Source organism: Miscanthus floridulus, chromosome 18 (assembly GCF_019320115.1).
Source record: "Miscanthus floridulus cultivar M001 chromosome 18, ASM1932011v1, whole genome shotgun sequence".
In the NCBI taxonomy this organism is placed as follows: Eukaryota; Viridiplantae; Streptophyta; class Magnoliopsida; order Poales; family Poaceae; genus Miscanthus; species Miscanthus floridulus.
In genome coordinates, this window is record NC_089597.1 from 16,629,745 (window position 1) to 16,641,569 (window position 11,825).

The 11,825-nt window shown below is 43.5% G+C and overlaps 1 protein-coding gene across 1 annotated transcript; it reads left to right on the forward strand.

Moving 5' to 3' along the window:
* Positions 1–8,546: 8,546 nt before the first annotated feature.
* Positions 8,547–11,220, forward strand: LOC136524222 (uncharacterized). The gene is made up of 6 exons (XM_066517671.1): positions 8,547–8,736; positions 8,842–9,032; positions 9,147–9,192; positions 10,097–10,179; positions 10,264–10,380; positions 11,011–11,220. The coding sequence occupies exons 1-6, from the start codon at positions 8,547–8,549 to the stop codon at positions 11,080–11,082; spliced, it is 699 nt and encodes a 232-aa protein (XP_066373768.1). The 3' UTR covers positions 11,083–11,220.
* The last annotated feature ends 605 nt before the right edge of the window (positions 11,221–11,825 follow it).

Below are 11,825 nucleotides of genomic sequence, written 5' to 3' on the forward strand. Positions count from 1 at the left end.
GTAGACCTAGTTCATTAAATGACTATGTCAACTACTTTGCCCATCTTGCTAGGCTGAACCAGTTCGGCAACCTGGAGGCTTGCTTGCTCATCGGCATACAAACCGTATTCGTGGAAAACCATAGCCCCCGACCATGCCATGACTATCTCACCTATACCACCGATGGTGGGCACAATATGGCAGCCTATCTGGTCACCATATTCCTCTATAGGCACAATGGCGGTGCTGGCAACGACAACATTGCGAGGCGGTACATAAGACGGATTGAGGACGAGAGAGAATCATGGGCGACGGCGGGCGGCGATGGCGGACCAATGAGTAGGCGACTAAGCAACAAGGGGTATCGGCTGTTCCACAAGGTGGCTGTGAACTTGATCCACAAAACTACATGGTGGCACAACAAGTGGCCACCGCCGCCGATGACACAGGAGCGCGACGATCTTATGTGCGCAGGCGCCGACTGTGGCATTCCAAAAGGATGGGAACAAAGGACTCTGTTTTGTAGCGAGGACTGTAGGCTTTGTCGTGAAATTATTTTGTTTGGAAAGGCAATTGGAATAGGAAACTAATTCACTCTTGACTGTTACCATCTGATTTTCTGTTGCGAGAGTGAATATAGGAAACAACTCCGTAATTGATTCAATATTAGTATTGTACTATAGTGCTCCTTCCTTATTCAATGTCTCGTGATCCTTCTTAACTTCTTCCTCCTATCTGAGGAGGACATGGGCCTCTAGGCTATGTAAAACTAACATTGAATCACCGTATGAAATGGCGACGGGGGTTGTCACACCACCGTACTCTTTGTGCTAGATAAATAATCCAATTTGCAAACACAACAAAGGCACACTACAATAATGACAACATCCATCCTAGAGGAAATTAACATGTCCATAGACAATCAAACAACATTGGTCCATTTAAACATGTCATCATAGAGAGATACATCAAATGTAATTTAGTTTAGTGCTCTCCTAATGACTCTGAGAACAAGGGAAAATACGGAATGGACAATGTATGAAACGGGCACATCTCTACTCAAGCCGGGTCTAGGTGCACCTCTTAGCCTCATTATTCCACACTCTTCCTCATCATTGCTCTCCTAGGCTATGGCCTAGTACTGGTGGTGCAAGGTGCTGAACAGAAGAGCACCTCTGGATGATTGCACATTTTCTTTCCAGATCTTTTGTTAACAGATGATGTGCAATCATCCGAATGCTCTTTTGTTCCACTTTGGAAGTATGTAACTTCTTTGGAGGACATTCTGCTACTATGTGTTTATAACTTGATTTTCTAGAACCAGCATCAGCTTCTGCATGCATCATCAACAACCCTAGGGCGCTTATTTTTGTTACGCGAGCATTGAAGAAGAGGCGATGATTGAGTCACATTAAGCTCATTTATAGCATCAGTTATAAACTTTAATCTCTGGTCTTTGGTAGTCACCATAGAAAATTCCACCACTAATGAAAGGGTAGATTCATCGACAGCTACTACCTCATCAGCATGTGCATTCCTGCATAGGATGACTAATTGTCAATATGTAAGTTTAGCAATAGTTAAAAATGAAGGAAACCATTTTTTGTCCACCTTTGTTGTGTAGTAACTTCCTTGTCGATTAGGATATGGTGGTGCTCATGTTTCGATTCCTCAGACTGAACAACAGGCTTGGAAATAGGAACACAAAGCTATTCAAGAAAGAGAAAGAAAAGGTGAGGTGAAACTTCCACTAGCATCTGCACCTCTCATGGTCGAGAGAGAGCAAGAGGCAGAACAAGCATGTTCCCTTTACCTTCCAAGCGAAAGAGAAGGAAGGGAAACAAGTGTGTTCCCTTGCACCGTTGCAAAACTTCCACAAGCATCAAGGAATTGAATGGACATGCATATAGCTGCGCATAGGTGTTGGTGGAAGCTGATCTTGAAGGCCTTCTCCCAGCGGCATTAGAGTTGATGCAGGATGAGGGAGGCCATGGCAACAGGAGACTACGTGCAACTCAAGGTTTTCTCTGGTTTTTCTGATGCTAAGGGAGGAAGAAGGATTGGAGTTTGCTAGAGAGGCTCCCCTTACCTTGGCTTAAATAGTCCCACCTCAAGACACGTGCGGGGAAGGAAATAGTCAAGGTCCGTGACATCTGTGGCCACCCACGCGCTTCACAGGCGATGGAGCGGTGAACACGATGTGGTTCAGATTCCCTAGCACATTTGATTCCCTACCACATTTCATCCTCATCTAACATAGTAACAATTATCACAGAAATTTCATTGATAACTTCAGTTACATTCCATAGTTGTACAATAACAAAGACCTATAGAAGACTATTGTGTGTATAATAACAAAGACCTATGAGTATAGGTACATCCTAGAGTCAAGTCTAGACACAAGCAGTGCAAGCTAAGGATGAGGCAGCACTTCACAAAACTTCCACTAGCATCTTAGTGAGGTGCTTTACTTTTCCTGCTGCACCTCTCACGGTCACGAGCTCAAGAGAGATAGAGGCAAGAAGAGGAGGCATGGAAGAGAAGCGTCGCCATCATCGCTACTGCTCCTAAGGAAGGAGGATCACTAGGGCACCGGGGTGGTGAATTGGCACAAGAAATGCGCAGGGCAAACCAGGGATACCAAAGTGCATTCGGTACCCCTTGGTTTGCTCAAATAAGTGAACGCCCTTAATCATAAAACTTCCACTAGCACATAGATCGAGCAGCCCTGCTATGCCTAAATGCCGGTAGTACCCAATCTTGAAGGCCTTCTCCCAACGCCGCTGCTGTCACTGGAGGAGTTGGAGAAGGAGCGTCATGGCGATGAAGAAAATATAGCTGGTTGGCTCAAGAGCTTTGTCTGTATCTATCTGTATCTAAGGAGGAAGGAGTGTGTGGATTGCCAAGAAGCGCATCTATCCCCCACTTAAATAGGCTAACCTTGAAGATGTGAAGCAGAGAGGAGCAATATAAGCATTAGGGAAGATGAGGCATACTTCATAGGAAAGTAATGGTGATGCAACTGTGTTGTTGGTAGTTTAGAAATGGGGAAGTAACTCACGCTGAATTTACTACCGCCAGTATACCAAACGGTCGTGTAGGGCCAGCAGCCATAACACCTATCCCAGTCGACTCGGCATTCCAAATGACCCACTACCACCGTCGCATTGATGGTTTTCAACTACCGGTTTTCTTTCCTTGGAGGCCTTGCTATCGGTCCAACTGGTGGTGGAAGTATAACATCGTCGCTTCTATCGCGAGGGCAGTGAAAGTGGCGATGGTGAAAAGTTAATCTATAGTAGTGCTAGGCCTATCACTAGGTCCAATGTCAACTTCCTCTAGTAAATTGACCAGCGTAAATCCTATCCTAACTTCCCTTCTATATGATCGATCGGGGAATACATCTAAGAAACATCTTCTGAGCCAACTGCTTGGATCAGCTGTTGACGTCCATTACCAACTTTGCTGACGCCTTCCTTCATGATCTCGCTACAAAGGCGCTTGCGCTTTCTCTGTTCATACTTTGAAGGGGCTACAGGTGAAGTGAACACTACATTAATATCAACCGATGGCTTACCCTTATCGGTTGTTTGCTTGACGCGCCAAGTCCGAGGCTTGTTATACTTTTGAGCTTCTAATTCTCTACTCCTTGAGCGCTAAACTCTTCTTTTCTGGCTTCTTGTTATGTCTCCTAGACACCATTGGCCCTCTTGCCAAACATACTCTTTCTCTTCATCATGGTCGACCCAGTTCTGATTATACACATGCTTATCTAGCCGATCATGAACTCCTTCATTTTTTATGCGCCGATCCATGTCATTAGTTTGATAACTTAAATGCTCATGGATGGATTGGCGGTTGGCTTGATATTGCCTAAATTCTAAATACTGATTACTACACTCTGGGCAGTTATGTCTTGTGGGCAATTTCAAATCCTCGTTCCAACAGTGTCTGAAGAAAGGATAGTTCCAATGTAGCTCAGCTTGTTCTCTTTCATACCTTTCTTCTTCGCACCGACGCTCATATTCTTCTTTAGGTCGGCACTGATGGTTTTTCTCCTTCTGGTGTTGCCACTTGTTCAACAAGATCCTAGCAGTTACACGAGGACACATAGCACCAGCTCTAGATGTCTCACCTTGTTCATGTCAGCTCTTTTGCTGATCGTGTTGCTGCTTAGCTTTCTTGTACTCATTAGCTGATATCTGAACCTTAGGGTCGACTGACCCATCTTCTTTAGCCTTAGTCAATGTTAAGACCTTTGTCTTCCCTTTAGCCAACTGAAACTCTACCATAAGTACCCCGGGAAAAGGATGCCCATCTATGTCTATTGCCATTTTCTTGGCTGGCTCAAACTTGATCATTCCTTGTTCAATGGCCTCCTGAATGTGAAAACAGAAGATTCTACACTCATTAGTGTTATGATTGGTATCATTATGAAACTTGCAATATTTCTTCCCTTTAAGTCCTTTAGCCGAAGGGATCACATGATTTGTGGGTAATCTCAACTGCTTCTTCTCCAGCGACAAGTCAAAGATCTTATCGGCTTTCTTGACATCGAAGTCATAGGTATTTTCTGCTTCCTTCATCCATGGACAAGATATAGGAGCCATGCCCCATGTCCATTCAGCGATTGCAACCTCTGGATCATCTCCATCAGAGTCTGCATCATATGGATCAGATATAGCAGCAATACCCTTCAAATACTTCACTTTGCGTAGGGCCCGATGCTGACTCTTAAAGGCAGACACCCTCAAAACTAAATGGGCCAAGCTTTCGAACTCATGGCCATCAAATTTTTCTCTGATTAATGGAGACATCCCTTGAAGGGCCAATTTAGCCAATTGGCCATCAGACAGATTCAATGAGTAGCATCGGCTCCTTACTTCTCTAAACCTTTGAATGAACTCAAAGCATGACTAATTGTTCCTCTATCTGATGCTTGTCAAGTCTGTAATCTTCTTCTCTCTAGTTCCACTGTAGAAGTATGCATGGAACTTGTTCTCCAGATTGGCGCATCTAGTGATTGAGTTTGGTTCCAGTGATGAAAACTAACTGAAGGCCAGTCCAGATAGGGACAACAGAAAGACTCAAACTTTGTGCCTCCTCAACAGATGCATCTCCGAGCTGAATGAGATAGCAACTGATATGCTCCATGGTTGTCATCTCATCTATCCTGGTAAATTTGGAGAAGTCTAGGACTCTGTAGAATGGAGAGAGTTGCACAATATCATACCAAGCCAGGTATGGGTGCTGGTAAGAGCCAACTTGACCTTTAGGCTTCAGACCAAACTGGCTTTGCATCATAGCAGTTATCCTATTAACAAATTCATTAGCATCCATGCCAACAACTTCCTATCTCAGATGCCCTTATGTTTGAACCTGAGAGCCTTGTACTTGAACTTGTTGACCCTAAGCCAGAGACTATTGTCCTTGGGCTTGAAGCTACTGGAGTTGTTGCGCATTATAACTATAAGGATTATGATACCTAGGATGTGGTATAAAGCTCGTAGGTTTTGGCATCCAAAACCAAATGATATCCTTCTGAATAGTCAATCTGAGCATTGTGAGTAGTATATCCTTGCAATCGACTATTGAAGTAGTTAGGATCAACATTCTTGATGATCCTCTGCACTGATGGAGCAATTTTATGGGCCGACTGAGGCGTCTGATAGGAAGTATTAAATCTTCCCTGAGTTGGCCGTTGCCCAACCTGCTGGCAAGCCGGTGAGGTTGGCTATTGGACTAAATAAGCTTGGTTCTGTCTAGTAAGAAGCTGATTTGTCTATGTGATAGGGGCACTTGGTGACTGCTGTGTTGGTGGTTGCCCCCTATCACTTGACCTTGCCCCCAGCTGTTGGTAGGACTTGACCTTGCCCCCTACGATTGGTTGAGCTTGACCTTACCACCCTGCGGTTGGTTGAGCTTGAAGATTTGGGGCTTGTCCTCCTAGAAGCTGTTGCATTAGTGGCTGTTGGAACTGCCCATCATTCAGCTACTGACTAGAACTGGGTACACTGCTTCCCATAGCTGAAGGATTAAGGCCACTGAAGTATGCTGGTTCCACTTGATCAATCGGTGCTCTAAAAAAACTTGTTTCAAAACATTGTCGATTGTATTGGCTAGCACCGGATTGTGATTTGTAAATGCTTCATTAACAGTCTTGTGGACCATCTAGGCAGCAAGTCTAGCTTCAGCTTCTTCATTCGGATCGCTCTGCCCATGCAAGAGGACCCTTGGCAATGGAGTCTTCTGAACGACTGAATCACGTGTCCTACTGTAAGAAAGTAGACACTTCTCTCTGAATTCTTCCAATACCTTGTTGATGAGTGCCCTTTGCTCGTTGGGCAAGTCTTCAAGGTTGACCTTGAGGATCGTCTAGTTATCCATGTTGACGATTGTGGTCCCACTGAGCGTGCCAAGAGTGTGTGGACGGCTAAAAGTGACATGCCATCGTTTGGAGAACACATAGCAAGCCGAGAGAAACAACGTGGAGCAGATCCTGAGCTCTCTCTAGGCTTAAGGAGAACACCAGACCGAATGGTCATGACCTAGGGTGTGCCAGTCAATTTGACCCTATAATTGATATGGAGACAAGATTAATTAGTAATTTAAGGTGGAACATGTCGGTGTTTGTCCAGGTAGTTCCAAATGTGCGGCTAAGTAGCTGATGAGATAAGGCTATCGACTAGAGAGTCGATATCCAGCATGTTCATGATACGTGATAAGTAAAATAAGCATATCGGCAATTATCAATTAATCAATTGTATGGATCTAAACAACCGATGATCATAAAAACATGCAAAAAAGTGTAAAACATGTAGGCGTGAAAGCATTCATATTAAATGAGAAACATACTAGCTTTTAACCAGGATAAAAACAAGTACAAACATGTAAATAGCCATTATATTCTCAACAAACAGGCTATCGACTAAAATCGTCGATTCCAGTGATCTTGTCATATAACATGTGATCACTCGTCCATGAGATATAAATAAATCTTCAAACCGACTAGACTTCATCTATTATACTGCCAACAGATCGAGTCATCTGATGCAGCATTGACAGTAGGACCCTAGATCAGAGCCTAGCGATCAATAGATCTACTCATAGCATAATATATGGAATCATGAAGGCATATTACACGCGTGGAAGCTCAGGCCATCGGCTAAATAGCTGATGGAAACATAGCGAGTGGTTGACACCACATCCTTCTTAATAGATAGATCCATTAACTATCACTATCCAATCTAATGCACTATCAACAGATCAAGTCATCTGATGCAGCATTGATAGTGAAATCAAACTGGATACTGGTGGTCAATGATCCCATCTCTTAATGAAACACGGCTTCAAACACTCGCCATATACGATCAGGATCGAGATACATTAGTTGATGAGTAGGATCTAACATCAAGAATTGAATTCATCCGTGAGAATAACCAGCAGACGATAGATCAGAAAGATATGACTAATGAATCTCAATCTAGACTGGGTAATTGGTGATATTATATTAAACAGTAAACTATTTAACATAATATCGATAACTTTGATTAATACCAACATTTACAAGAGATCAGTCGTCTGTTGTAGCCTTGTAAAGGTTGATATGAATCGATAACTAATATATACCGTGATTTGTAAGAGATCAGTCGTCTCTTGCAGCCTTACAAATAACAATATAGATCGATAATTAACTTATACCGCGATTTGCAAGAAATCAGTCATCTGTTGCAGCTTTACAAGTAACCATATAAGTCATAATGGATACTCACAAATAAGCCGGAGGTCAGGTCATCTGATACAGCCTGCTTGCCCAAAGAACTCATCGAAATCTACTCTACTCCTACTCCTAAGGGGTAGCGTAAGCCAAAAAGATAAATGTACTTGTTTGGTTGATCGATGAGAGATGTTCATTATAATAGCTGGGGCTCAATATTTGTACCCGAGGCTCAACTATGAGTCCTGGTCGAACAAGACCAGTCACACAACTTGGAAAAAAACAAAGCTTCCTAAATTACAATAACTTGACCCCAATCTTCCCTTTCTGTGAAGTCCGATGTGTCTTTCTTCTCCCGATCAATGCCATTCTTACTGCCGGAGTCTTCTTGAGGTGACAATTAAAGATATGAAGGCACGCCGAATCAGCGGCCTCCCAGGATGTCCACGTATGCTCTTTTTATTTGGTGCGTTAGATAGAGATTCCACGGCTCAGATGAGATAGATGAAACAACTGCACCCATTAAATGAAGTATGGCTTCCTGCTGATTGTACATGACACGCAAATAGACGGTGACGCCTAGTAGAGGACGGTGGATTCTCGACATGCATGGTCGGTGCCTAACTAGCATATGGTCGGCACGCATCCTCATATGCCGCTGGGGCCTTCCTTGCATGCATGCAGAAGCCGCTGACACTTGCTTGCTTGCTTACTTCATTTTCCTGGCTCAGCCTAGTTCCCTCGCTCCTCATCTCCTCTCGTGGGGGACGGCACGCAACTGCCCGCAGCCACTCACCGGCAAGGCGAATGACGCGACCGCGCATGACACAGTTACGCACGTACGCACCCAATGGCTGCGTCGCTCCACTCGCCGCCTCTGCTCCCCGCCGCCTTCTGCCGCTGCTGCACCGTCGTCCGCGCCTCCTCCTCCTCCTCTTCGTCATCATCCGCCGTCTTGTCATCATCGTCCGCCCCCAAGGCGCGGTTTGTCGCCCGCAGCTCTGAGTCCATCCCCGTCCAGCAGCTGGCCCGCCCGCTCGGTACCCGGAGCCTTCCCCCTCCCGAGCTCTCCCTAGACTTCATGGTCTCTACTTGCTCACTGGTTGAGGGGTCACTTGAGATGCGTGCCTATTTGCCTCCTGCAGCGGAGTGCATGAGCTTGCTGGCCAGGCAGTACTCGGTGCTGGATGCCGAGCGCATCGAGCGTGTCGACGACTCCACCTTCCGGTGGTACGTGTACCGCTTCCGCTTCTTTGCGCTTGAGGTCTGCCCTGTCCTCCTCATCCGCGTCGATGAGGAACCCGACGGCTGTTGCATTCGCCTCCTCTCCTGCAAGGTACCTTTCGCCATACAAACTTCAGGCTTCAGTAATGGCGACAGTTGTTTATTTTCTAAGCAGCGATTAGCCGATTAGTGTCTTGCTGATATGGTTATTTGGTTCGGCTTGCAGCTGGAGGGGTCACCACTCGTGGAGGCCCAAAATGATAAATTCTCAGGTAAGGTTCATTGTTCTCACTAGATACTTGCCTGATTGCTGATTCTTGTTAATCACTGGCTCAGTTGATGGATTCTACATAATATTACCTAATCAATGCTCAAATAAGTTGAAAATGCTTATCATTGGCATGTCATATAAAGCGGTTGATGCTAAACTGCCGAGTATCATTCCCACAGTGGTATTGCCAAACTTCTCACACACATGCAACGGAATGCGTTTTGATTTCTGATGCTTGTAATGGCTAATCCCATGCTTTACAGCATTTGATTTATGTTTCTATTAATGGCCAACCATCACTGCTGTGATCACAACTTGGTTGATACACTAAAAACTTAAGAGTTTTAAAAGAATATCCCTCTTCTTCCAACTGCAGCAAACATGTAAGGTCCTATAAAATTAACGTTCTGTTTTGGCTTAAAAAGCTTCATTCTACTATGACATAGTCTTTGGTCACCTAACCAAAGGGCCCATCAAATTAAAGTTTAACCATTCTGCATAAGCATTTTTTGAAATAAACCATTCCACATAAGCATGAGGAACCCTTGTCTGCTATTTGTGTGATTCTATGCTCTGTTTATTTGAGAAGGGACAAAAATCAAACATAATTCGTTGGCATATCCTCATAGGTGTCAACTAACTCGTTGACAATCTTATTCTTAGTTCCTTTTTAGTTTTTGCCGAACTTCTTTGACTTAATAATTTGTTGGAAAGTTTGTATGGTTCTGATAGACAAAGAAAGGCAAACATTTAGTGGCATAATTGCAGATTTTCATAGTCGACCTATATTAGCTCATCCAGCAAAGTTTAATACATCTAATCCATAGTGGTTTCTTTCCATATATAAATAAACTATTTAACCCTGGTTCCAGGATATCATTGACTTGATTTGCTGTGGGATGCAGCTTCCATGGCGAATAGGGTTTTCTGCAGCAGTAGGTCACAAGATTCGACCATTCAACAGCTTACATCAGATACTACAATAGAGGTAGGCACTCTCAAGCTCCCAGCTTGCATAGTTTAATCATCATTGATTTGAACACAATAATCAGCTTATTTTGATAATCTTCAGGTTGCAATCAATATACCTTTTCCATTTCGAGCAATACCAGTTGAAGCCATTGAATCAAGTGGCAGGCACGTGCTTGAACAGTTACTCAGAGTCATGCTTCCAAGATTTCTAAAGCAGGTTGGTTTAATTTTATTTGACGTGCCATAGCTACTTTTTTATTAACATTTTCTTCAGTTCAGTCTTCACTCTTTCTTCCAAGCTGCAGTACATGTTTCTTTCGGATTACAACTCTAGAAGAATTTGTGTTAGAGCAGTAAAGAATGAGTTGGTTTATAAGATAAAATACTGATATAGGAATTTGAGATGAAATTATATTTCTAGAATTACCTCTCTTTATTGTAAATCGAACAGTTCTTCATTTTTTTAAAAAGACTCCTATTAAGCCAAGGTTGCTCTATTTTACCTATAGCATTTGTTCATGCCACATTATCTATTTTTACTGGCCAATCAATGATGAGGCCATGTTCGCTTCTCTTATAATTCGTACTTTTCAGCTTGTTTTTTTCAATCGGAACAGTGTTTTTCTCTCACAACAAATCAGCCGCAACAGTTTTCAGTTCTGCTTGCTATCTAATACATGATGAACTAGATGACCTAAAAAGAAGACCCATATATGGGGAAAGATATGTTTAATTGCCAGATGGAACTACGTTGAGTCTAGGGATGGTCATGACTCATGAGCAACTTTTCCATATTTGTCTTTAAATTTATATTTTTTTCAAATGATTTCCTATTTTGTTGTTTCAGCTTGTTAAAGACTACCAAATTTGGGCTTCTGGTGATGCTTCAAGGAAACCACTTGGCACTGGGGAAATCTGAAGCTGCCCAGTGGCTCCACTAGGCATGATAGTTTATTCGTTGAATTCAGTTATCGCCCCCTCATTTGTATAGCAATCCTGCCCAAACGTTATCCACTTCACTCATGGCAGTTCTTGAACTTGTTGAAATTAGCCATTGCCACTTTTTTTTTGGTTCCAGCTCTTCAGCAGTCTTGTTCTGAAGATGGCTGATTGAGCACTCATCACACTGAAGATTATAGTATCTAAACTGGCATTTGTGCCCGTATTTGCACTCACACTGAAGACTACAGTATCTGAACTGGCATATACTCCATATGTGAAGTGATGTCTTTTGTAAGGAAACTAGTTTCTGTTTTTAGTTTCCTGTTGCAAATTCATTGTGTTCCAAACGGATGCTTTATTGCTGGGCGCGTCCCTGCTCTGTTTTCTGTCCCCGCACACGACAACTGTCGTGGTCTTGTGGCAAACCGCACATGTTCTTGCGGAAATGTTCGCCTGGGCGCGTGGTCTTGTGGCACACATTCTTGCGGGAATGTTATCGAATGCCCTGTTCATTTGCGCTTAGAACTTATTCGGCGTACTGTTTTAGTAAAATAACACGCATCGGGTCCTTCACCATCGGAGCGAGTGATTGTAATGGTAGAGTGGTCATTGGTCTTGGTGTAGTCCGACATCTTCGCCTACGCATGGTGGGTTGAAAGTAGGTAGACGCATTTAATGCCTTCCCTTCATGCTACCATCACATAAAAATAAGTCGGGCAG